We start from the raw sequence: 27,928 nt of genomic DNA, 5'->3' as shown, positions 1-27,928 counted from the left end.
TTAGTCTAAGGAAGGTCCTTTCAGGTTCACTGTCGAAGGAGGATGAAGTTTCTCCCCTTCTACCTGTCATACATTCAACAAACAGCAAGTAGAGGACAAGTGAAAGAATCACCTTAGTTAAGATTAGTGGTTAACTTGGTTGATGCAATTAATCAAACAGTTAGAAGAATGAAAATATAGACAATGGATAACTCAAATGATCCCAGCAAAAAGACAGAATTCGGAATGAAAAAAGAAATTAAAGAACAATAATAAAAAAATTAACAAGGTAATTAAAATGCTTAATCTAGCTCTCCAATCAATTTAATTATTGTCAAATTCAAACCAATCCCCGGCAACGGCGCCTGATGATTAGATTTTTGACGGTTTAGAATTTCACAAATGAAATCTCGTGGTAAAGTATAGTTTCTAAACCAAACAATAATTCTTTCATACAAAAAGTTGTTTGTCACAAGTACAAACCCCTAAAATTTATAAACCGAACTATTGGACCTCGGGTCGTTCTCCCTAGGAATTGTAATGAAGTGTCTTGTTATTGGTTATGAGTTATATTTGGGGTTTTTAAGATTTTGGACAAGAAATATAAATGGCAAAGGAAATAAACTAACAATTAACAAAGCTCTTGGCAAGATATGAGAACTAGAAGTCCTATCATAGTTATCCCCCTCAATTGTGATGACAAATTGTCCATTGCTCCCACTTAGTTAACCTCTAACCATGGAGGAAAGTCAAGTGGATGAATCAATTTGATTCCTCAAGTCCTAATCAACTCCTAAAGGAAAGACTAGCTTTAGAGGCATTCAAATTAATTAGCAACTTCTAACTATCAATCAACAAAGGAATTAGATAACTCAAGAGTCACTAATTACTCTACCTAGGCCAAGAGGAACAAAACCTACACTAAAATCCAACCAAGCATTTCATCAAACATTTAGAAGGCATAAAAGGAAAGCATAGTAAGTTGACAACAAGAATAGAATCTAACAACAATTATTGAAATGAATTAACAACAACAATCAAGGAGATCACAATTATCATGAATTACCTCAAATTGCATTATTGAAAGAAAACAAAAGAACAACAATCTATCCAAAACAAAATGAAGAATTACAATTATTAAAGCACATAACTAGAAAGAGGAAGATGAGAAAAGTAAGAATTGATAGAGGAGAAGTGAATTAAAGCATGAATTAAACCTAGATCTAAGAAGAGAGATTAACCTAAACCTAATCCTAATTCTAGAGAGAAGTGAGAGCTTCTCTCTCTAAAACTACTCTAAACTAAAGCTATGACTAATGGTAACTAACTTCTAATTCTCTTCCCCCTTCAATCCTTGATCCTTTTATTCCTTTCTATCAGCACTTGGCGCCAAAATGGGTTCAGAAACCCTTCTAAATCGCCAGGCACGTGTTGCTTTAATGAAGTCATTTGCGGGTTGCGACGCGTGCGCGCACGGTACGCGTGCGCGTCCCTAGCCGATTCTGCAATGCGCGCGCGAGCGCCTTGTGCGCGTGCGCGTGCTCGGCTGATTTCACTTCTTTGACTTTTCATGCTTCTCTCCACTTGTATGCTTCCTTCCTTGCCCCCTTTGATCCATGCCTAGCCTATTTCAATCCTAGAAATACTAGCGAACACATCAAGGCATCTTATGGAATCAAGGAGGAATTAGAATTCATCAAAATAAGGCTTAAAAAGCATGTTTTTACACTTAAGCACAAATACGGGAGAGATTACAAAACCATGCTAATTCATAGGCTAAATGCGAGAAAAGGTCATCAAAATACTCTAAATTCAATACAAGATAAACCCTAAAAGTGGGGTTTATCAGCTCCATAAAACTTGATGACCGGATTTCACCCCCACACGAAAATGATGAATCCGTTCTTTTGGCAAGCGCACCAAAATTATCGTCAAGTAATAACCCACAGTGGAGTGGGATCGTATCCACAGAGATTGCCAGATTTGAGCAACTTTAATCAATTAGTGAATTAGTCAAGCTAAACAGAATGGATTGTGATTACAGAATTATAAATGGGCAGAAATATAAATGACTAAAAGATAAAAAAAGCAGTAAAGTGCAGAAATAGAAATGGCAAGAATGTAAAATAGAAATAGCAATGCGTTGCGTGCTACACATACGAGATGGAATTCGAACACCCAATACTTACTTAAGCAGACGACTAAGATATCACTTAACCAATCCAAATTGGTTTAGATATATTTAAAATTTTAAATGAGAACTATCTATACATATTGATAAGAACTAAAAATATATATACATTATACAATCACTTATTATAATATTTAAAATAATAAAAATATAATTTCATACATACAATATAATATTCAAAATAACAAAAATTTTTTTTTTTATTTTTAACATGACTAAATGTTTGTTTAAACAATTATTTTATTTGTTATTATCGCATATTTAATTGTCAAATCAACTTATTATAATCTTTATGGTATAAATAATATATTTTTTATCTTAAATAATTTTTAAAAAATTACTAATAATTTAAGTTGTATTTAATTAAAATACTAAATTTTAATTTAATTATCAATTAATTAACTAATATAATAAAATTAATTATCACTTTTTTTGAAGAGAGGAACAACTCTTTTCCAAATCATATCGAAGATGACACTCAAGAGGAATCTGAAAGAATTCAAGAGTTGCTTAAGGATGGAAATCGCAAATTATACAACGAGTGTGCGAGGTACAGCAAGTTGTCATTTATTGTTGAGCTGTATCATATCAAAGTGTTGTGCGGTGCGACTGACAAGACATTCTCGATGATACTTAATCTTCTTAAGAGTGCGTTTCCTCATGCAAATCTGCCTGTTTCATTTTATGAAGCAAAAAAAAATGATTAAGCAGTTAGGCTTGGGATATGAAAAAATTCATGCATGTCCAAACAACTATATGCTCTTTTGGGGTCCCGATAATGAGACCAAGAGTAAATGTACAATATGCAATGCATCTCGATATAAACAAGAGGATAACACCAGAAGCAATCCAGGAGTTTTGGACACAACTGAACACATGCATAGGCTCAGTCCTGTAAAGGTATTGAGATTCTTCCCTCTCACTTCTAGGCTAAGAAGGTTATACATGTCCTCTAAAACATCAAGACTATTGCATTGGCATTTAGAGTTTCCTAACGGATAGTAGAAAAATTACATCCGTATTAACTACCGACAAGTATACCGGATCGCATCAAGCAGTAAAACTCACAAGAGTGAGGTCGATCCCATAGGGATTGATTGATCAAGCAACTTTAGTTGGGTGATTGATGGTGTTTTTGCGGAAAATGAATTTATAACACACAAATCTAACTGGCAAGTGTATCGGGTCGCATCAAGTAGTAATAACTCACAAGAGTGAGGTCGATCCCACAGGGATTGATGAATCAAACAACTTTAGTGGGTGATTAGTTTAGTCAAGCTAACATTGAAGTGAAATTGGATGAAATGTAGCCAACAGAAAGTAAAATAGAAAGGAAAATTAAAGTGCAGAAAGTAAAATTATAGAAACTTAAAGTGCAAGAAAGTAAAATAGCTGAAACTTAAATTGCAAGAAAAGTAAATTGCATGAGAAGTAGAGGGGGGCTGGGTGCTGGAAATTAAAGAAAGCAATGAAGCAAGTAATCAAAGAGATCTTGAGAACAAGTGACAGGGAAATTAAAGTGCAGGAAAATTAAATTCATATCACAGTAGGTCAAATGTAAAGTGCAGAGTAACTAAAGTGCAGGAAAGTAAATTGGGAGTTGGGATTTAAAGTTAAACAAGAAAATTTAGGATGCATTCAATCAGAGAAGTAGCAGATGGAATAAAATGTAGCAGATCTAAACAGCAAAGCAAAATTGCTTCAAGAAGCAAACAGCAGATGAACCAAACTTAAATTGCAGACTCTCACCAAAAGAGTAAAGATCTCAGGGGTCAAGAGACTAGAAAACAAATCTAGATCTCAATTCCTTCCTTGATCCAACAACAAACAAATTGAAGAAGAAATGAAGATGGAAGCAGTAAAGGAAAACTCATATTTCAAATTTCAATTCATAGAAATTATGCAGAAGCAGGACAAAGAGAAATTGTAGATCAAGAGTGAAACAGAATTCCTTCAATTCTCAATCCACAATTCAAAATCAAAAAGGAAAACTAAAAGAGAGAGCTATCTACTACTACTCCTAATGCTCCCTAGTGGAGCTAGCCTACCAATGCTCTCTATTAGAGCCAACCCCCTAACAAAGATGAAAATGGTGCCTTATATAGGCTTTACAAAGTGAAAATGAAAATGAAATTAAAACAAATTACCATTAAAATGAAAATCCTAATCTAATTGATCCATGTGCCTTTGAGTGATAATGTGGGCTTTTCTTGCTTTAGATTTGAGGAGAAATGGGTTTGCTTGGCCTTGATTCAATTTGGTGATGAATTGAATTTAAATGGAATTTTGGTTGAATTTTGGCCCATGAGTGACAATTTGCTTCGAGGAGGATGCTCAACTCAAATGGGGAGCAGAGCATTGAGGCTTAGTGTGGGGATCCTTGTTGCGTGCCTTGCTGGGAGAAGCTCCAGGGGAATGCTCTGCTCACAAGTTGAGCTGAGCATTGAGGCCTTGTGCGCATGTCTTACTCCCGGGCCGTGTCAAGTGTTGCGCGGTGCACCATGAGTAGCGCTTAGCTCTCCAAGTGAGCTGAGCATTGGAGCTTCCAAGGGAAGGTCCTTGGTTCGACACTTGAGGAATGCACGCTGGTGCAATTTCCTTGGGTTCCTTGTAGCGCCCTTGATCTTTGCTTCCTCAAGGTGTTGAGTTCGAATCTTGGGGGATGCATTTGGCCAATTCTTGGCTTGTTTTTCTTGTGAGTAGCGCTCCCCTCCTTCCCTAAGGTCATGGGTTCAAACCTTGGAGCAAGCATTGGCAACTTATTTCCTTTGATTTATTTCTTGTGAGAGCCCGATAATGCTCCCTTGGTGAGCTGAGCATTGTTTCTCCTTTCCTTGTTTCTTGTTTCTCAAATTGTGCTCAGCTCTCAAGGGGAGCAGAGCATTGAAATGTTGCTTCCTTGGTTCATTGTTGTGCTCCTTTGGAGAGCACTGAGCTCTTGGGGAGAGCATTGTGGCTTCCCTCCTTCATTGTCCCACGCTTCCTCATTTGATTTGGTCATGGGCCACGCTTTTAAAAGCGTGGCCTAAGGCTCCAAAGTGTGCTCCAACTTCAAAGTGTGCTCCAAAGCTCTTTTTTTTCTCCTTTTTAGCTTATTTTGTGCTTCTTTGCTTCTTTTTCTTCTTATTTCCTACAAGATTTATAAAATTAAAAGATCAAGGAAATATTCCAATTAAGCACAAAAGAATGCAATATTTAACCACTAATCATCAATTTATTGTATGAAAAAGCATAGAAAAACATGACATGGTGACATGTCATCACAACACCAAACATAAACCTTGCTTGTCCCCAAGCAAGAAAAGAATCATGCAATAAAGATTGACAATCCAAGGTAAGAAGAATAGCAACTCAATGTTCATGGTTAGCTAGTTTTCTAAGCATGCTACAATCACAAAAGAGATGTAAATGATTGATGCTTCTATCTAGCTCAATTTATGAAAGCTTTCTCTTATATTTCTTCCTTGAAACAAGCTTTTGATTTTCTTATTAGCTTCTCCTTTTGGGTGCTTTGTCCCATGAGTTGATAACAAAGCTACGACTTCTAAATGCTTTGTTTTCAAGTATTACCACTTGATACATAAGCACCACAAGCATTTAATTAGAGGACTTCATTAAGCTCATTTGTTTCTTTTCTTAACTCTCTAATCATTGATGCTCAGAGCCTTGAGCTTTGAGGGAGTGCTTTTGCACTTGAGCCTAGCCTTGACTTCTAAGTGTTTTGTTTTCAAGCATTTGGCTTGATACATAAACACCACAAGCACTTAACAAATAAATTGCCATTGGTACTTGATGTGTGGAAAACGATCCAACACAAAACTCACCGGCAAGTGTACCGGGTCGCATCAAGTAATAATAACTCACATGAGTGAGGTCGATCCCACAGGGATTGAAGGATTGAGCAATTTTAGTTTAGTGGGTGATTTAGTCAAGCGAATCAAGTTTTGGTTGAGTGATTTGTGTTTAACAAGAATTAAATGATAGTAAATGTAAAGGGGGAAGGGAAAAGTGCAGTAAATTGAAGAACAGAATTGTAAAGTTGCAGAATCTTAAAGAGCAAGAAAGTAAATGACTGAAACTTAAAGTGCAAGAAACTTAAATTGCAGTAACTTAAATGGCAAGAAAGATAAATGGCTTGAATATAAAAGGGAATTGAGGAATGGGATTGCAAGATCTAAACAAAGAAGAAGTAAATTGCATCAATTGATTGAGCAGAATTTAAATCAGAAACAATTAGCATTCAAACAGAGACAAAATAAAATGCAGCAAAGGTTCACAGAAGAACCCAAAATGAATTGTGATCTCAGGATCCCAAGGGCTTAGGTAGCGGAGCCTAAAACCCAATTTCCTTCCTAGATCTGAATTATCTAAGCAATTGACGAAAATTAAAGATGAAGCAATGGAAGAACAGAATTGGAATTCAATTATGCAGAAACAAAGTGCAAAGAGCTTGAATGGGAATTGGGACAGAATTTCCCCAATTTCACACACCCAATACTCAGAAAACAGAAGAGTAGAATTGCCCAAGTGAGAATGAGGAAGGAGATCAATCAATTCTCCCTTGATCCTCTTAGTGCTCGGACAAGTCTCTCAAGAAAGCTCAAAGAAATTGAAATTCAAAAGCCAAGGTAAAAGCAAAAATTCAAAGCTCAAAGTAAAGTTTTCAATTCAATCAAACTAACTCCTATTTATACACTTTCTATTCTTGGATTTTGGGATTTGGATGGGCTTTTGAGTTGGTGAAGAAATGAATTCAAATGAATTTTTAATTTGAATTTTGGCCCAAAAAGTCACTCCCAGAGGCTGCCCTGCCCTTGTGGAGGGCAGGGCAGAAAATTGATGCATGGTGCACAAGCTTGGTGCGGCCTTGGTGCAAGTTGGTGCTGCGTGGTGCGCGTCTGGCACGTCCTGGTGCGGCAAGATGCTGCCCTGCCTGCGCCAAGGGCAGGGCAGAAAAGTTGATGCGCCAGAGTTGAGTTGGTGCGCGCGTTGGTGCTGCCAGAGGAGGAAATTGGTGCGCCAGAAGGAAGATTGGTGCGCCAGGGACGCAAAATGCTGCCCTGCCCGCGCCAAGGGCAGGGCAGGAACGGTTTGGTGCGCCAGGGATGGGAGCGCGTGCGCTTGGTGCTGCCAGGGAAGGAAATTGGTGCGCCAGATTGAGGAATGGTGCGCCAAGATTGTGCCAATTCAAATGCTGCCCTGCCCGCGCCAAGGGCAGGGCAGAGTTGCCATATTGCACGCCCGAGTTCGAATCACGGAGGAAGCAAACACGCTAATTATTTTCTTGGTTTCTTGGCACGGTAGTGGACCTTAGTGCTTAGCTTCCTCATGGTTCCTTGTTCGAACCTTGTAGCATGCATGGGTGACCTTTTTTCCTTGATTTCTTTCCTTGAGGTGCCCGATTCTGCTCTCCACAAGGGCAGGGCAGAATTTGCTTTCTCTTGGTTCCAAGGCACATTTTGTGCTCTGCCTTTGGAGTGGGCAGGGCAGAATTGCCTTCCTTTGCTTGGTCACCTCATGTTGCCCTCTTAGAGGGCAGTGTGCCCTTGTGGAGGGCAATGTTGCTTCCCCCATTAGTTGCGGCACGCTTCTCTCCTCTTTGGCCACGCTTTCCTTTTCTTGTGTTACGCTTCTTAGGCCACGCTTTTCATTTTCTTTTCTTTTCTTCACCTATAATAAACCAAACAACCACTCAAAGTATCACTAAATTCAAGAGGCTTATAAATCAATTAAAATTCAATCAAAATTAGCTCAAACCTCATGATTTAACATTAATTTCATGGTGGTTGCTTGATTTAAAGAAGTTATGCATTTTCACTCCAAATCACTTACTTAGGATGCAAGAAAGTGCATAAATGCTAACAAAACAAGTGAAATTAGCTTGAAAAATGGGTATATGATGACTTGTCATCACAACACCAAACTTAAACCTTGCTTGTCCCCAAGCAAGCATCAAAACTAAGAGTAAATGAAATGAATAAGAAAAGAATGCATATCCTTATTATGCAGATAGCAGAACTTGATCTATGGGGCATTTATGCAGACAATGACAACTCATTTATTGTTGCTGCTGCATAATACACATTTTGCATCAAAGGTTTGCTAAACTTGCTGTTATAAGACTCACCTTTTGATTTCTCCCTTGCTAACTCTTCTTGGCTTATAATGCTTTAACAAGCTTATTATTCTGTTAGAGGTTGGGTGTCAAATGCTGCAGCATAGCCTTTGGCTTTATTTTCTTTTCTTTTTGCTCAACATCTCTCCACCACAGACACTTGGCTCATTAAGTCTTCCTAGGATCATTGATGCCCAGCATCTCTTTGGATCACTAAGTGCTTTGTATCTAAGTTGCTCTTTATTGTGGAATTTCAATTGGCCATCCCAAATCAGTTGATCTAAGTGACCGGGTTTCAAAATACCCCTTAGAATTTACTCATCCAAGCAGATCTCAGTACAAGAACACCACAGGCATTTATCCTAAGGTTCAAGCCATTGGTGTCCAACCTTTATTCTTTGTTTTTCTTGCCACTTTGGCTTTTTCTTTCCCTTTTCTTTCTGTTTTTGTTACCAAGGGTTGTTTCATTCTTGATAAAAGTCTTTGTAACAGCAAGCTAACTCACAATTAATGAGAATGATATTATGCAACACTTATTCCATGAGTCATGCATTTAATCAAACACATATGCCACCACCAACTTCCATTCATACTCATGCAACATTGGATATTTTACTTTTCAATTCAAACCAAACTCTTTTATTTAAGCATATGGGAAACAAAGCAATATTTAAAGCTAAGTGATGGATACAAGCATTATGCAAACTCATCATTTTCAACAAACAATTTCACTTGCAACTAGATGAACACTTTAGCAAGGCATACAATGGTTTCCATGTTCGAAACAATACACAGCAGAAAGGATTAAGTTCAGATACAACCTTTGGAGTTGCAGCCCTTTGATTTTTCTTTCTGCTGTGTTTTCTTTGAGTTAGGATGCATAGTGTCTTCAATTGTTGACTCATGTCCTGCATAATCCTCAAAGTTGCTTGCTTCTCAAGCCCTTGATTATATGGTTAGTGAGCATAATACTGAGTGTGGTTCCATGATTTGTTTTGGTGTGTGAACACCAAACTTAATTGTTTTGCCTCTGTCTCAGATGTACCAAGTTAACCATATTTGAAACCATGTATCCTTGCTAAAGGTTAATGGAATTAAAGCTAGAAAACAATTCAACAGTTGAATAATATGTTTGATTGCTTGGAGCTAGAATCATGCAAGAGGTGAGAATGTGTTTTTAAATGATATTTTTGGTGGAACACCAAACTTAGAAGTTTTCATTCTCCCTCAAATTGTTTTGGTGTGCAACACCAAACTTAGCTTCTTACAATGCATACCAATTATTCAACATTTTTATTGAAAAGCTATGAAAAAGATACTACCTCAGGTTGGGTTGCCTCCCAACAAGCGCTCTTTTATTGTCATTAGCTTGACATCTTCATTTTTGCCTATCATGGAGGTCGAAAATCACAGTGCCTTAGCTTGTCTGTCTTCACTGTGAACTTCCTTCCGGTTTCCTCTTTGATGACTTCTATAGATTCTTGTGGAAGGATCTTAGTCACGGTGTAGTGATCATACAACTGTGGGGATACCTTCATGGTTTGACTGTTGATCATCACTCGATCCCCTAGTGAGAACTTTCCAATGTACTTGTCTTTAGTTCTCTCCTCTGTCTCTCTTTGAAGGAATTCTCTGTTGTGTCTTTCTTGGCTGGTACTTCCTTTCTCATTGTCTTCCATGATCCTTTTCCATCCTTCCTTCTTTGTAGCATCTTCGTTATTGGTTGGTTTATCTCCACTGGTTTTGAAGAAAGTATTTGGTTTCTTCTCACCCATTTCTGCAAAGTGCTTTGCCAATTGAGCTATCTGCTCCTCAATTCCTCTCATTAACATCTCTTGGTTCCTCGTTGTTTCCTCTTGATGTTTCATTATTCTCTCCATTAGGATCTCCAAGTTTGTGATTCTCTGAGAGTCTTGTAGGGTCGGTTGGTTATGACATGTTGAAGGTAGGAAGGGTGAGTGTGGTGGTGGATTGTAGTGGTTGTTATTGCTGTAATGGTGCTTTTGATGGTTTATGAAGTTCGGGTTGTTGTGATGGAATTCCCTTGGTTTGTGATTTTGGCACTCACTCCTTCTCCAGTTGAGATGGGTTTGGGAGTGTCTGTGTTGTGGGTATTGGCTTTGGGTGGTATTAGTGGGTGGGGGATGTTGATTGGTTGTGTTCATGGAATTGTCCTGGCAGAAACTTCCTTGTTCTTGATATTGAGGCTCCCTCATTCTCAGATAAGAATGAGGTCTCCATGGTGGAAATTTGGCATTCACTACAGCAGACAACTCTATATTTTGCTGTGATTGATGGTGCATGATGAGCGGATAATTTATACGCTTTTTGGCATTGTTTTTATATAGTTTTTAGTAAGTTTGAGCTACTTTTAGGGATGTTTTCCTTAGTTTTTATGTTAAATTCACATTTTTGGACTTTACTATGAGTTTGTGTGTTTTTCTGTGATTTCAGGTAAATTCTGACTGAAATTGAGGGATTTGAGCAAAACTCTGAAAAAGGCTGACAAAAGGACTGCTGATGCTGTTGGATTCTGACCTCCCTGAACTCGAAATGGATTTTCTGGAGCTACAGACCTCCAATTGGCGCGCTCTCAACGGCGTTGGAAAGTAGACATCCAGGGCTTTCCAGCAATATATAATAGTCCATACTTTATTCGAAGAATGACGACGCAACTTGGCGTTGAACGCCAAGTACACGCTGCTGTCTGGAGTTAAACGCCAGAAAAACGTCATGATCCGGAGTTGAACGCCCAAAACACATCATAACTCGAAATTCAACTCCAAGAGAAGCCTTAGCTCGTGTATTGATCAAGCTCAGCCCAAGCACACACCAAGTGGGCCCCGGAAGTGAATTTATGCATCAATTACTTACTCATGTAAACCCTAGTAGCTAGTCTAGTATATATAGGACATCTATCTATTGTATTAGACATCCTGGATTGTGTTTTTGATCTAGTGATCACGTTTTAGGGGGCTGGCCTCTCGGCCATGCCTGGACCTCTTTCACTTATGTATTTTCAACGGTGGAGTTTCTGCACACCATAGATTAAGGGTGTGGAGCTCTGCTGTACCTCAAAGATTAATGAAGTTCTATTTTCTCTTATTCAATTCTCTATCTTATTCTTAGTCCAAGATATTCATTCGTACTCAAGAACATGATGAATGATGATGAGTTAGATAACCCTCATTATTATTCTCACTTATGAACACACGTGATTGACAACCACTTCCGTTCTACATGCAACAAGGCTTGAATGTGTATCTCTTAGATTCCCCAACAGAATCTTCGTGGTATAAGTTAGATAGATGGCGGCATTCATGAGGATCCGGAAAGTCTAAACCTTGTCTATGGTATTCCGAGTAGGATTCTAGGATTGGATGACTGTGACGAGCTTCAAACCTGTAACCTGCTGGGCGTTAGTGACAGACGCAAAAGAGGGATTCTATTCCAGTAGGGGAGGGAACCGACCGGTGATTGGCCGTACTGTGACAGAGTGCGTGAGCATTAGCTTTCACTGCGAGGATGGGATGTAGCCACTGACAATGGTGATGCCCTATACAAAGCTTGCCATGGAAAGGAGTAAGAAGGATTGAGTGGAAGCAGTAGGAAGGCAGGCGTCCGAGAGCTCTACAGCATCTCCATTCCGCTTATCTGAAATTCCCACCAATGAATCTGCATAAGTATTTCTATCCCTTTTATTTTATCTATTTTATTATTTGAATCTAATTAAGTATCATGTTTAATCCGCCTAACTGAGATCTACAAGGTGACCATAGCTTGCTTCATACCAACAATCTCTGTGGATTCGACCCTTACTCACGTAAGGTTATTACTTGGACGACCCAGTACACTTGCTGGTTAGTTGAACGGAGTTGTGAATTCAAGTTAAGAAAATAAACAGTGCCCTAAGGGTATATTCATACTAAAGCTCAAAAGATAGAAGAACATAGTGATCACAATTTCGTCCACCAAGTTTTTGGCGCCGTTGCCGGGGATTGTTCGAGTATGGACAACTGACGGTTCATCTTGTTGCTCAGATTAGGTAATTTTCTTTTCAAAAAAAAAATCTTTTTTTTAAAACTTTTCTTTTATTTTTCGTTTTTCTAAACTTTATTTTCGAAAAAATTAATAAAAATCCAAAAAAAAAAAATTTAGAAAATCAAAAAATCAAAAATATTTTATGTTTCTTGTTTGAGTTTTGAGTCAATTTTTAAGTTTGGTGTCAATTGCATGCTTTAAAAATTTTTCTTGCATTTTTTTCGAAAATTTCATGCATTCATAGTGTTCTTCATGATCTTCAAGTTGTTCTTGACAAGTCTTCTTGTTTGATCTTGATGATTTCTTGTTTTGTGTCTTTTCTTGTTTTTCATGTGCATTTTTGCATTCATATTTTTCATGCATTAAAAATTTCTAAGTTTGGTGTCTTGCATGTTTCCTTTGCATCAAAATTTTTTCAAAATTATGTTCTTGATGTTCATCATGATCTTCATAGTGTTCTTGGTGTTCATCTTGACATTCATAGCATTCTTGCATGCATCTTGTGTCTTGATCCAAAATTTTCATGTTTTGGGTCATTTTTGTGTTTTTCTTTAAAAATTTAAAAAATCAAAAATATCTTTTCCTTAATTCCCTCCAAAATTTCGAAATTTTGGGATTGACTTGGTCAAAAATTTTCAAAATTAGTTGTTTCTTACAAGTCAAGTCAAAATTTCAAAATTTTAAAAATCTTATTTTTTCAAAATCTTTTTCAAAAATCATATCTTTTTCAATTTTTTTCTATTTTTCGAAAATTTCAAAAATCTTTTTCAAATTATTTTCAAAATCTTTTCCTTATCTTTATATGTAATTTTCGAAAATTCACTAATAATTAATGTGATTGGTTCAAAAATTTGAAGTTTGTTACTTTCTTGTTAAGAAAGGTTCAATCTTTAAATTCTAGAATCTTATCTTGTAGTTTCTTGTTAGTGAAGTAAGTAATTTCAAAAGTTTTGAATTAAATCTTTTTATCTTTTATTTTATCTTTTTCAAAAATTTTATATTTTTCAAAATTTGATTTCAAAATATCTTATCTAATTTGCTATCTTCTTATCTTTTTCAATTTTGATTTCAAATCTTTTTCAATCAACTAACTAACTTTTTGTTTGTTTCTTATCTTTTTCAAAACCACCTAACTAATTTTCCCTCTTCTATTTTCGAAAATATCTCTCTCTTTTTCAAAAATTCTTTTCTTATTAATTAACTGTTTCATGTTTTAATTTTAATTACAATTTATCTCTAATTTTCGAAAATCACTAACTCTTTTTCAAAATTATTTCCGAAATTCCTCTTCTCTTTTCTTCTTCTATTTAATTATTTAATTACTAACACTTCTCTTCACCTCTCTTCATCCATAAAACCGAACCCCTTCTTCATTCTTATACCCCTTTTGTTTTCTACTAACATAAAGGAATCTCTATACTGTGACATAGAGGATTCCTTTTTCTTTTCTTGTTTTCTTCTCTTTCATATGAGCAGGAACAAGGATAAAGGCACTCTTGTTGAAATTGATCTAGAACCTGAAAGGACTCTGAAGAGAAAATTAAGAGAAGCTAAATTACAACAATCCAGAAACAACCTTTCAGAAACATTAGAACAAGAGGTGATGGCCGAAAATAATAATAATGCAAGGAGAATGCTTGGTGACTTCACAAAGCCAACATCTAAGTTTGATGGAAGAAGCATCTCCATTCCTGCCATTGGAGCCAATAACTTTGAGCTTAAGCCTCAACTAGTTGCTTTAATGCAACAAAACTGCAAGTTTTATGGACTTCCATCTGAAGATCCCTATCAGTTTTTAACTGAATTCTTGCAGATCTGTGAGACTGTAAAGACGAATGGAGTTGATCCTGAAGTCTACAGACTCATGCTTTTCTCTTTTGCTGTCAGAGACAGAGCTAGAGTATGGTTGGACTCTCAACCCAAGGATAGCCTGGACTCATGGGATAAGCTTGTCACTGCATTCTTAGATAAGTTCTTTCCTCCTCAAAAGCTGAGCAAGCTGAGAGTGGATGTTCAAACCTTCAAACAAAAAGATGGTGAATCCCTCTATGAAGCTTGGGAAAGATACAAGCAGCTGACCAAAAGATGTCCATCTGACATGTTTTCAGAATGGACCATATTAGATATATTCTATTATGGTCTCTCTGAATTTTCAAAAATGTCATTGGACCATTCTGCAGGTGGATCTATTCACCTGAAGAAAATGCCTGGAGAAGCTCAAGAACTCATTGACATGGTTGCAAACAACCAGTTCATGTATACTTCTGAGAGGAATTCCGTGAATAATGGGGTACCTCAGAAGAAAGGAGTTCTTGAAATTGATGCTCTGAATGCCATACTGGCTCAGAACAAAGTGTTGACACAACAGGTCAACATGATCTCTCAAAATCTGAATGGATTGCAACATGCATCCAACAGTAATAGAGAGGCAGCTTCTGAAGAAGCTTATGATCCTGAAAACCCTGCCATGGCAGAGGTTAATTACTTAGGTGAACCTTATGGAAACACCTATAACTCATCATGGAGAAATCATCCAAATTTCTCATGGAAGGATCAACAAAAACCTCAACAAGGTTTTAACAATGGTGGATGCAACAGGCTGAATAATAAGCCATATCCATCATCTTCTCAGCAACAGACAGAGAACTCTGAACAAAATAATTCTAATTTAGCCAATATAGTCTCTGATCTGTCAAAGGCCACTTTCAGTTTCATGAATGAAACCAGATCTTCCATCAGAAATCTGGAGGCACAAGTGGGCCAGCTGAGCAAGAAAGTCATTGAAACTCCTCCCAGTATTCTCCCAAGCAATACAGAAGAAAATCCAAAAGGAGAGTGCAAGGCCATTGATTTAATCAAAGTGGCCGAATGCACTAGGGAGGAGGAGGACGAAAATCCTAAGGAGGAAGACCTCCTGGGACGTCCCTCAAGCAAGAAGGAGTTTCCTATTGAGGATCCAAAGGAATCTGAGGCTCATACAGAGAACATAGAGATTCCAATAAATCTCCTTCTGCCATTCATGAGCTCTGAAGACTATTCTTCCTCTGAAGAGGACGAAGATGTGATTGGAGTGCAAGCTGCTCTATATTTAGGAGCTATCATGAAACTGAATGCTAAGCTGTTTGGTAATGAGACTTGGGAAAGTGAACCCCCCTTGCTCATTAGTGAACTAGAAACTTGGATTCAGAGAACCCTACCTCAAAAGAAGCAAGATCCTGGCAAGTTCTCAATACCTTGTACCATAGGCACCATGAGCTTTGAAAAAGCTCTATGTGATCTGGGATCTGGGATAAACCTTATGCCACTCTCTGTAATGGAGAAGCTGGGGATCATTGAGGTACAACCTGCCTTGTTCTCATTACAACTGGCAGACAAGTCAGTGAGACAAGCTTATGGAATAGTAGAGGACGTCCTAGTAAAGGTTGAAGGCCTTTACATCCCTACTGATTTCATAATCCTAGACACTAGGAAGGAAGATGATGAATGCATCATCCTAGGAAGACCTTTCCTAGCCACAGCAGGGGCTGTGATAGATGTCAACAGAGGTGAGTTAGTCCTTCAATTGAATGGGGACTACCTTGTGTTTAAGGCACATGGCCATCCCTCTGTGACAGAAGAGAGTAAGCATGAAGAGCTTCTCTCAGTTCAGAGTCAAGAAGAGCCCACACAGTCAAACTCTAAGTTTGGTGTTGTGAGGCCACAACCAAACTCTAAGTTTGGTGTTCAAACCCCATATCCAAACTCTAAGTTTGGTGTTGGGAATACCACACTTAAGTTGACCTGATCATCTTGTGGCTCCATGAGAGCCACTGTCAAGCTATTGACATTAAAGAAGCGCTTGTTGGGAGGCAACCCAATTTTATTTATCTAATTTTATTTTATTTTGTTTCTTTGTTATTTTTGTGTTTTATTAGGTACATGATCATGAGGAGTCACGAAAAAAAAAATAAAAAAAATTAAAAACAGAATCAAAAACAGAAGAAAAAAATTTTCACCCTGGAGACAGCGCAGACTGGCGTTCAATGCCAGTAAGGTGCATCTATCCGGCGTTCAACGCCAGAACAGAGCACCATTCTGGCGCTGAATGCCCAAAACAAGCAACAACCTGGCGTTTAACGCCAGGATGCGCACACAGAGGACAATCTGGCGCTGAACGCCAGAAACAAGCATGAAACTGGCGTTCAACGCCAGAAACATGCATAACATGGGCGTTTAACGCCCAGAACGTGCATCAATGGGCGTTTGAACGCCAGAATGATGCATGAAGGCATGTTACATGCCTATATGGTGAAGGAATGGTATTTGTTTTCACCTCAGGATCTGTGGAACCCACAGGATCCCCACCTCAGGATCTGTGGACCCCACAGGATCCTCACCTACCCTTTCTTTTAATCCTAATCACACTCTTCTAATCCAAATCTCATTTTCAATGTCACACTTCCCAAAAACCTTCACCTATCACCTCAATTCCTCTTCCCAATTACCCCATTCACCATTCACATCAACCTCCTCTTCCCCATACACCCCACCTACCCCCACTACTTTCAAATTCAATTTCCCACCCATTCCCACCCAAATTGGCCGAACCTATACCCTCCCCCCTCCCTATAAATACCCTTCCATTCCTCATCATTTTCCCACAACACAAACACCTTCTTCTCTCATATAGCCGAACCCAATCTTCTCCCTCTCTTCCAATATTCTCTTCTTCTTCTACTCTTCTTTTCTTTTTTGCTCGAGGACGAGCAAATTTTAAGTTTGGTGTGAAAAAAGCCTAAGCTTTTTATTTTTCATTCACCATCAATGGCACCCAAGACCGGAGTTTCCTCAAGAAAAGGAAAAGGGAAGGCAAAAGCTTCCACTTCCGAGTCATGGGAGAGGGAGAGATTCATCTCCAAGAGCCATCAAGACCACTTTTATGATGTTGTGGCAAAGAAGAAAGTGATCCATGAGGTCCCTTTCAAACTCAAGAAGAATGAGTATCCAGAAATCCGACATGAAGTTCAAAGAAGAGGTTGGGAAGTCATAGCCAACCCCATACAACAAGTCGGAACATTGATGGTTCAAGAGTTCTATGCTAATGCATGGATCACTAGGAACCATGATCAAAGTATGAACCCGAATCCAAAGAATTATCTCACAATGGTTAGGGGGAAATACTTGGATTTTAGTCCGAAAAATGTGAGGTTGGCGTTTCATTTACCTATGATGCAAGGTGATGAACACCCCTACACTAGAAGGGTCAACTTTGATCAAAGGTTGGACCAAGTCCTTAGGGACATTTGTGTGGAAGGCGCCCAATCGAGAGTAGACTCCAAAGGCAAACCGGTCCAACTAAGAAGACTGGACCTCAAGCCTGTGGCTAGAGGATGGTTGGAGTTCATCCAAAGATCCATCATCCCTACAAGCAACCGATCTGAAGTTACTGTGGATCGGGCCATCATGATTCATAGCATCATGATTAGAGAGGAAGTAGAGGTTCATGAAGTCATATCCAAGGAACTCTACAAAATAGCTGACAAGCCTTCATACATGGCACGGCTAGCCTTCCCTCACCTCATATGCCATCTATGTTATTCAGCTGGAGTTATCATAGATGGAGATGTCTCCATTGAAGAAGACAAGCCCATCACCAAGAAAAAGATGGAGCAAACAAGGGAAGTTCCTCACGGCCCTCAAGGAGAACAAGAGGAAGTTCACCATCAACAAATGCCTCAAATGCACTTTCCTCCCAACAACTATTGGGAGCAACTTAATACCTCCTTGGAAGATTTGAGCCATAATGTGGAACAACTAAGGGTGGAACACCATGAACACGCCCTCACTCTCCAAGAAATAAGAGAAGATCAAAGAGCAATGAGGGAGGAGCAACAAAGGCAAGGAAGGGACATAGAAGAGTTGAAGAACATCATTGGTCCTTCACGAAGAAGACGCCACTAGAGGTGGATTCATTCCTTGTTCTTTATTTTCTTTCTGTTTTCGGTTTTTAATTATTGTGTTTATCTATGTTTTGTATCTTTATTTCATGATCATTAGTATGTAACCATGCCTTAAAGCTATAAATAAATTCCATTAATCCTTCACCTCTCTTAAAAGAAAAATGTTTTAATTCAAAAGAACAAGAAATACATAATTTTCGAAATTATTATTGAATTTAGTTTAATTATAGTGATGTGGTGACAATGCTTTTGTTTTCTGAATGAATGAATGAACAGTGCATATGTCTTTTGATCTTGTTGTTTATGAGTGTTTAAAATTGTTGGTTCTTGAAAGAATGATGAACAAAGAGAAATGTTATTGATGATCTGAAAAACATCATGAAAATTGATTCTTGAAGCAAGAAAAAGCAGCAAAAAAAAAATGGCGAAAATTTTAAAGCAAGGATCCAAGGCTTTGAGCATCACTGGATAGGAGGGCCCAAGGAAAATAAATCCAGGCCTAAGCGGCTAAATCAAGCTGTCCCTAACCATGTGCTTGTGTCATGAAGGTCCAAGTGAAAAGCTTGAGACTGAATGGTTAAAGTCGTGATCTAAAGCTAAAGAGTGTGCTTAAGAGCTCTGGACACCACTAACTGGGGACTTTATCAAAGCTAAGTCACAATCTGAAAAGGTTCACCCAGTTATGTGTCTGTGGCATTTATGTATCCGGTGGTAATACTGGAAGACAAAGTGCTTAGGGCCACAGCCAAGACTCATAAGTAGCTGTGTTCAAGAATCAACATGCTTAACTAAGAAAGTCAATAACACTATCCCAAATTCTAAGTTCCCCCAGAGACGCCAATACCTCTAAACTACAAAGGAAAAAGTGAGATGCCAAAACTGTTCAGAAGCAAAAAGCTACAAGTCCCGCTCATGTAATTAAATTAATATTCATTGGTATTTTGGACTTTATAGTATATTCTCTTCTTTTTATCCTATTTGATTTTCAGTTGTTTGGGGACAAGCAACAATTTAAGTTTGGTGTTGTGATGAGCGGATAATTTATACGCTTTTTGGCATTGTTTTTATATTGTTTTTAGTAAGTTTGAGCTACTTTTAGGGATGTTTTCCTTAGTTTTTATGTTAAATTCACATTTCTGGACTTTACTATGAGTTTGTGTGTTTTTCTGTGATTTCAGGTAAATTCTGACTGAAATTGAGGGATTTGAGCAAAACTCTGAAAAAGGCTGACAAAAGGACTGCTGATGCTGTTGGATTCTGACCTCCCTGCACTCGAAATGGATTTTCTGGAGCTACAGACCTCCAATTGGCGCGCTCTCAACGGCTTTGGAAAGTAGACATCCAGGGCTTTCCAGCAATATATAATAGTCCATACTTTATTCGAAGAATGACGACGCAACTTGGCGTTGAACGCCCAGTACACGCTGCTGTCTGGAGTTAAACGCCAGAAAAACGTCATGATCCGGAGTTGAACGCCCAAAACACATCATAACTCGAAATTCAACTCCAAGAGAAGCCTTAGCTCGTGTATTGATCAAGCTCAGCCCAAGCACACACCAAGTGGGCCCCGGAAGTGAATTTATGCATCAATTACTTACTCATGTAAACCCTAGTAGCTAGTCTAGTATATATAGGACATCTATCTATTGTATTAGACATCCTGGATTGTGTTTTTGATCTAGTGATCACGTTTTAGGGGGCTGGCCTCTCGGCCATGCCTGGACCTCTTTCACTTATGTATTTTCAACGGTGGAGTTTCTGCACACCATAGATTAAGGGTGTGGAGCTCTGCTGTACCTCAAAGATTAATGAAGTTCTATTTTCTCTTATTCAATTCTCTATCTTATTCTTAGTCCAAGATATTCATTCGTACTCAAGAACATGATGAATGATGATGAGTTAGATAACCCTCATTATTATTCTCACTTATGAACACACGTGATTGACAACCACTTCCGTTCTACATGCAACAAGGCTTGAATGTGTATCTCTTAGATTCCCCAACAGAATCTTCGTGGTATAAGTTAGATAGATGGCGGCATTCATGAGGATCCAGAAAGTCTAAACCTTGTCTATGGTATTCCGAGTAGGATTCTAGGATTGGATGACTGTGACGAGCTTCAAACCTGTAACCTGCTGGGCGTTAGTGACAGACGCAAAAGAGGGATTCTATTCCAGTAGGGGAGGGAACCGACCGGTGATTGGCCGTACTGTGACAGAGTGCGTGAGCATTAGCTTTCACTGCGAGGATGGGATGTAGCCACTGACAACGGTGATGCCCTATACAAAGCTTGCCATGGAAAGGAGTAAGAAGGATTGAGTGGAAGCAGTAGGAAGGCAGGCGTCCGAGAGCTCTACAGCATCTCCATTCCGCTTATCTGAAATTCCCACCAATGAATCTGCATAAGTATTTCTATCCCTTTTATTTTATCTATTTTATTATTTGAATCTAATTAAGTATCATGTTTAATCCGCCTAACTGAGATCTACAAGGTGACCATAGCTTGCTTCACACCAACAATCTCTGTGGATTCGACCCTTACTCACGTAAGGTTATTACTTGGACGACCCAGTACACTTGCTGGTTAGTTGAACGGAGTTGTGAATTCAAGTTAAGAAAATAAACAGTGCCCTAAGGGTATATTCATACTAAAGCTCAAAAGATAGAAGAACATAGTGATCACAATTTCGTCCACCAGTGCATTTGTTTGTTTTGGTCCTTGAACGCATTTACCCCTTCAATATTTGCCACTTCTTCTTCTGAGATTGTATTTTGTGGTTTCTCAAATGACTGTTGGTTGTTGACTCCTTTGTCATTGAGGTCTGCAATTCCTTGGGCAGTTGTTGTTGCTTTGAGTAGGCCATCTGAGAAGTAGTCCACTGCTTTTCTTGTTTCTGGGGTCAATCCTTCATAGAATGCTCGGAAGCCCACTTTGTCAGTTGCTTTCTTGTATCTTTCCCAAGCCTTGAAGAGTGGTTCTTTGTCCCCTTGTGTGAATAAATGTTCCTCTTCTTTTGACTGGATGATCTGTCTAGATGAGGTGAATTTGGCCAGAAATTTGGTGACCAAATCATCCCAACTAGTGATACTTCCTTGGGGAAAAGTTTCAAACCATTGTGCAGCTTCACCCTTTAATGAGAAAGGGAATAACAGGATCTTGTAAGTGTCCTGATCTGGGCCATCAGTCTTGACTGCATTGCAAGTTCTCAGGAAAGTAGATATATGCTGTTGAGGATCCTCTGATGGACTTCCATCATAAGAACAATTATTCTTGATGAGTGTAATGAGTGGTGGCTTCATGTCATGATACCCCTTGTCTGTAGAAACTTGATTTCCTGTGATATACAAACAATCAGGATGACCAAACAACAACACACTTGAGAATTAAGTGCAGTTATTTGAGATAAATTGTTAGTGAGTTAGTAGAGGCAATTTCTCAAACAGTTAGTGTGTTAGTGAGAATTAGAATAACAGAAAAGAAAAATGCTTAATCTAGACCTCCACTTTACTTAATCATTGTCAATCTATTTCAATCCCCGGCAACGGCGCCAAAAACTTGATGTGTGGAAAACGATCCAACACAAAACTCACCGGCAAGTGTACCGGGTCGCATCAAGTAATAATAACTCACATGAGTGAGGTCGATCCCACAGGGATTGAAGGATTGAGCAATTTTAGTTTAGTGGGTGATTTAGTCAAGCGAATCAAGTTTTGGTTGAGTGATTTGTGTTTAACAAGAATTAAATGACAGTAAATGTAAAGGGGGAAGGGAAAAGTGCAGTAAATTGAAGAACAGAATTGTAAAGTTGCAGAATCTTAAAGAGCAAGAAAGTAAATGACTGAAACTTAAAGTGCAAGAAACTTAAATTACAGTAACTTAAATGGCAAGAAAGATAAATGGCTTGAATATAAAAGGGAATTGAGGAATGGGATTGCAAGATCTAAACAAAGAAGAAGTAAATTGCATCAATTGATTGAGCAGAATTTAAATCAGAAACAATTAGCATTCAAACAGAGACAAAATAAAATGCAGCAAAGGTTCACAGAAGAACCCAAAATGAATTGTGATCTCAGGATCCCAAGGGCTTAGGTAGCGGAGCCTAAAACCCAATTTCCTTCCTAGATCTGAATTATCTAAGCAATTGACGAAAATTAAAGATGAAGCAATGGAAGAACAGAATTGGAATTCAATTATGCAGAAACAAAGTGCAAAGAGCTTGAATGGGAATTGGGACAGAATTTCCCCAATTTCACACACCCAATACTCAGAAAACAGAAGAGTAGAATTGCCCAAGTGAGAATGAGGAAGGAGATCAATCAATTCTCCCTTGATCCTCTTAGTGCTCGGACAAGTCTCTCAAGAAAGCTCAAAGAAATTGAAATTCAAAAGCCAAGGTAAAAGCAAAAATTCAAAGCTCAAAGTAAAGTTTTCAATTCAATCAAACTAACTCCTATTTATACACTTTCTATTCTTGGATTTTGGGATTTGGATGGGCTTTTGAGTTGGTGAAGAAATGAATTCAAATGAATTTTTAATTTGAATTTTGGCCCAAAAAGTCACTCCCAGGAGGCTGCCCTGCCCTTGTGGAGGGCAGGGCAGAAAATTGATGCATGGTGCACAAGCTTGGTGCGGCCTTGGTGCAAGTTGGTGCTGCGTGGTGCGCGTCTGGCACGTCCTGGTGCGGCAAGATGCTGCCCTGCCTGCGCCAAGGGCAGGGCAGAAAAGTTGATGCGCCAGAGTTGAGTTGGTGCGCGCGTTGGTGCTGCCAGAGGAGGAAATTGGTGCGCCAGAAGGAAGATTGGTGCGCCAGGGACGCAAAACGCTGCCCTGCCCGCGCCAAGGGCAGGGCAGGAACGGTTTGGTGCGCCAGGGATGGGAGCGCGTGCGCTTGGTGCTGCCAGGGAAGGAAATTGGTGCGCCAGATTGAGGAATGGTGCGCCAAGATCGTGCCAATTCAAATGCTGCCCTGCCCGTGCCAAGGGCAGGGCAGAGTTGCCATATTGCACGCCCGAGTTCGAATCACGGAGGAAGCAAACACGCTAATTATTTTCTTGGTTTCTTGGCACGGTAGTGGACCTTAGTGCTTAGCTTCCTCATGGTTCCTTGTTCGAACCTTGTAGCATGCATGGGTGACCTTTTTTCCTTGATTTCTTTCCTTGAGGTGCCCGATTCTGCTCTCCACAAGGGCAGGGCAGAATTTGCTTTCTCTTGGTTCCAAGGCACATTTTGTGCTCTGCCTTTGGAGTGGGCAGGGCAGAATTGCCTTCCTTTGCTTGGTCACCTCATGTTGCCCTCTTAGAGGGCAGTGTGCCCTTGTGGAGGGCAATGTTGCTTCCCCCATTAGTTGCGGCACGCTTCTCTCCTCTTTGGCCACGCTTTCCTTTTCTTGTGTTACGCTTCTTAGGCCACGCTTTTCATTTTCTTTTCTTTTCTTCACCTATAATAAACCAAACAACCACTCAAAGTATCACTAAATTCAAGAGGCTTATAAATCAATTAAAATTCAATCAAAATTAGCTCAAACCTCATGATTTAACATTAATTTCATGGTGGTTGCTTGATTTAAAGAAGTTATGCATTTTCACTCCAAATCACTTACTTAGGATGCAAGAAAGTGCATAAATGCTAACAAAACAAGTGAAATTAGCTTGAAAAATGGGTATATGATGACTTGTCATCAGTACTCAGAGCCTTCAACTTTCCCATTCTTTCCCTTTTTCTTTTCTTGCCCTTTTTTGCATTTACTTTTTTTTTTCAAGGTTTTCATGATTTCAAAAGATTTCACAAAATGTACTAGATGAAAACTTCAATTAAATAAAATCCAATGCAATTGAGCAACAATTAATTATACTAGCTTTCCAATACTTGTATGCACATGCTAAACTCTTCTTTAATTCCTTGTTTGTTTATGATCATGATGCTTTACTGCTTTTGAACTCACATAATTCAAGTTGGTAGTTATAATGCCACAGCAACATGTTACAAATCAAGATTCAAGCTATGCTTTATTCATACACACATGTAAACAGAGAAGATAAAGACAATCATGAAATTTAAGTGCTGGAAACAAATGAGAAGAAAAGGAGCTCTATGACCTTGTAGTTCATCTTCATTATTGTTGTCCTTTTTCCTCTATTCTTCCTCTTTCCCTTGCCAAACTCAGAATGTTTGCTCATTCTCAAGCAACAATTAGAACAATGGTTATGGGGCTAAGATGGATCATGAATGTCTTACACAATGAAATGTTAGCAGTACATGTGTTGCAAGCAAGCAAAATTTAAGATAAAAATCAAGGCACAAGAGACAGAGACATGGTGATTGCAAACATAAGAGGGTGTGCATGACACATTGCATAAAGTATAAGTGGCACACCAAACTTAGTGTGACACTTTCACTTCGAATTGATGCAGGTATCTTGTAAGGATTGGAACCAAATTTTGTTGCATAGCAACACCAAACTTAGAATGCAATCCTATGTCAATTTATTTGAAAAACTAAACAAAAGGAACTGTTATATGTTGAATATAATCACCAAGCCAAAAATCTGTCATGAATAAGGATCTCTTGGTGATGTATTAACAAAAACAGTTAAGAAGAAAAATAAGTGAAAGCATTAAAAACAAAGAAATACTAAAGTAAATAGAATAACAAAGTGTCAAACCAAAAGAAAGATAAATTTGCAGAGCCATTGTGATTATGCAGACAAGTGGTGCTGCTGGATAACTTGCATAGAAAAATAAGTGGCACACCAAACTTAGAATCTTAGTGTGACACTTTCATGTAAAATTGATGCAATCATCCAAAGGGATTGAAAACAATTTGTTGCAGGGCAACACCAAACTTAGAATGTAACCATGTGCCTATTTATTGAATTTAAACAAGGCAAGGAGAAGGAATGTTACCTACTATTTACCTATTCTTCACTTTCTTCCTCTTCTTCCAATTTGTTAAGAGGAATGACCTCAAGGGAGGAGAAGTTTCAGCTACTGTCCCCTTTCTTGGTTTCCTCTCAGCAAGCTTCCTTTTGAATTTGGCTTGTTTGGCTTGATTGAGCTTGCTTGCTGGTTCAGGGACAGGATTGGTGCTTTTGTTAGTTGCCTTCACATCTTGGATATCAGCACTTGGTGGTTGTGTGATTATTGGAGTTTTGTCTTCATCAAGAGTCCCTTGCAATGATGGTTCCGTGAGCTCTTCCTCTATGCACTTCTCTACTTCACTTGAGTGTGACTTCTCTTGAGTGTCTTCCTTACTTTCTCGTTCTTCCGATTCCTCCTTCACATCTACCAATTGGTCTTTGTCTTCCTTGCTTAGCAGTTCTGAGTTTCTCCTTCCTTTCTCCAAGTACTCATCCACTTCCTTAAAGAGGATCTCTTGCTCTTTCCAGGATTGTTGTTGTTTCTCCATGAGTTGTTCTTGTCTTTTCAACAATTCTTTGGATTTTTGAAGGGGATCTTCAATTAGTTCAAAGGCCTCTTCATTTTGCTCTTCCACATTCTCCTTTGCATCCACCAATTGGTCTTCATTTTCCTTGCTTAGTAGTTCTAAGTGTTTCTCTGTGTTCTCCAATTGCTCATCTGTCTCATGAAAAATGATTTCTAGTTCTCTTCGGGATTGTTGTTGTTCCTCCACAAGTCTGTTGAACCTGGACTCAAGCTCTGAGAATCTTTTGGCTCGTGGAAGTTTGCGTTGAGACATATTTAGGTGATGAAGAATTGTCAAATGTAGAACTGGAAAGTGAGGTCGGACACTCTCTCATGTGACTTGACTGCTTAGAATTTGCAGTTTCTTGGTGATACTCCCAGCCACCATTAGAATAGCAACTTGCATCATTTTGTGGTGGAGGAAAATATCCCATATGATTCTCTTGCTCATCTTGTGTTTCTGAAGCAAATCTCCATGGATTGGAGTGCTCAGAATTTGTATTTTCTTGGTGATATTCCCAACCATCATTAGAATAATGACGTGAATCATATTGTGATGGTGGACAATATCCCATGAAATTTGTTTGATTAAAAGATGAGGTGAACTCCATTTGAATTTTGTAAAACACAATACCAATGAAAATTGAAATTACTCATATTAGAGATGAGTTTTGCTTAGTTAGGCAAAAACACAAACACCTTGGTTTCAACTTAGAACAGAGAACAAAAACAAAAAAATGCTTGATCTAGACTTCTCACCCACTTAATCATTGTTGATCTAATCAATCCCTAGCAACGGTGCCAAAAATTGATGGTGTTTTTGCGGAAAATGAATTTCCAACACACAAATCTAACCGGCAAGTGTACCGGGTCGCATCAAGTAGTAATAACTCACAAGAGTGAGGTCGATCCCACAGGGATTGATGGATCAAGCAACTTTAGTGGGTGATTAGTTTAGTCAAGCTAACATTGAAGTGAAATTGGATGAAATGTAGCCAACAGAAAGTAAAATAGAAAGGAAAATTAAAGTGCAGAAAGTAAAATTATAGAAACTTAAAGTGCAAGAAAGTAAAATAGCTGAAACTTAAATTGCAAGAAAAGTAAATTGCATGAGAAGTAGAAGGGGGCTGGGTGATGGAAATTAAAGAAAGCAATGAAGCAAGTAATCAAAGAGATCTTGAGAACAAGTGACAGGGAAACTAAAGTGCAGAAAAATTAAATTCATATCACAGTAGCTCAAATGTAAAGTGCAGAGGAACTAAAGTGCAACTGGAAAGTAAATTGGGAGCTGGGATTCAAAGTTAAACAAGAAAATTTAGGATGCATTCAATCAGAGAAGTAGCAGATGGAATAAAATGTAGCAGATCTAAACAGCAAAGCAAAATTGCTTCAAGAAGCAAACAGCAGATGAACAAAACTTAAATTGTAGACTCTCACCAAAAGAGTAAAGATCTCAGGGGTCAAGAGACTAGAAAACAAATCTAGATCTCAATTCCTTCCTTGATCCAACAGCAAACAAATTGAAGAAGAAATGAAGATGGAAGCAGTAAAGGAAAACTCAGATTTCAACTTTCAATTCTTAGAAATTATGCAGAAGCAGGACAAAGAGAAATTGTAGATCAAGAGTGAAACAGAATTCCTTCAATTCTCAATTCACAATTCAAAATCAAAAAGGAAAACTAAAAGAGAGAGCTATCTACTACTACTCCTAATGCTCCCTAGTAGAGCTAGCCTACCAATTCTCTCTATTAGAGCCAACCCCCTAACAAAGATGAAAATGGTGCCTTATATAGGCTTTACAAAGTGAAAATGAAAATGAAATTAAAACAAATTACCATTAAAATGAAAATCCTAATCTAATTGATCCATGTGCCTTTGAGTGATGATGTGGGCTTTTCTTGCTTTAGATTTGAGGAGAAATGGGTTTGCTTGGCCTTGATTCAATTTGGTGATGAATTGAATTTAAATGGAATTTTGGTTGAATTTTGGCCCATGAGTGACAATTTGCTTCCAGGAGGATGCTCAGCTCAAATGGGGAGCAGAGCATTGAGGCTTAGTGTGGGGATCCTTGTTGCGTGCCTTGTTGGGAGAAGCTCCAGGGGAATGTTCTGCTCACAAGTTGAGCTGAGCATTGAGGCCTTGTGCGCATGTCTTACTCCCTGGCCGTGTCAAGTGTTGCGCGGTGCACCATGAGTAGCGCTCAGCTCTCCAAGTGAGCTGAGCACTGGAGCTTCCAAGGG

The 27,928-nt window shown here is 38.6% G+C and overlaps 1 protein-coding gene across 1 annotated transcript; it reads right to left on the bottom strand.

Annotated features, from left to right (window-relative positions):
• On the bottom strand, positions 1–25,962 carry LOC130957195 (uncharacterized). Its single transcript, XM_057884061.1, has 2 exons — positions 25,366–25,962; positions 1–63 (listed from the first exon to the last, which is right to left on the bottom strand). Exons 1-2 carry the CDS (start codon positions 25,960–25,962, stop codon positions 1–3), a joined length of 660 nt encoding a protein of 219 aa, XP_057740044.1.
• Between the last annotated feature and the right edge of the window lie 1,966 nt (positions 25,963–27,928).

Source organism: Arachis stenosperma, chromosome 10 (assembly GCF_014773155.1).
Source record: "Arachis stenosperma cultivar V10309 chromosome 10, arast.V10309.gnm1.PFL2, whole genome shotgun sequence".
Lineage (NCBI taxonomy): Eukaryota > Viridiplantae > Streptophyta > Magnoliopsida > Fabales > Fabaceae > Arachis > Arachis stenosperma.
The sequence above is the reverse complement of the archived record's forward strand: the minus strand, read 5'-3'. Positions and strand labels throughout refer to the sequence as shown.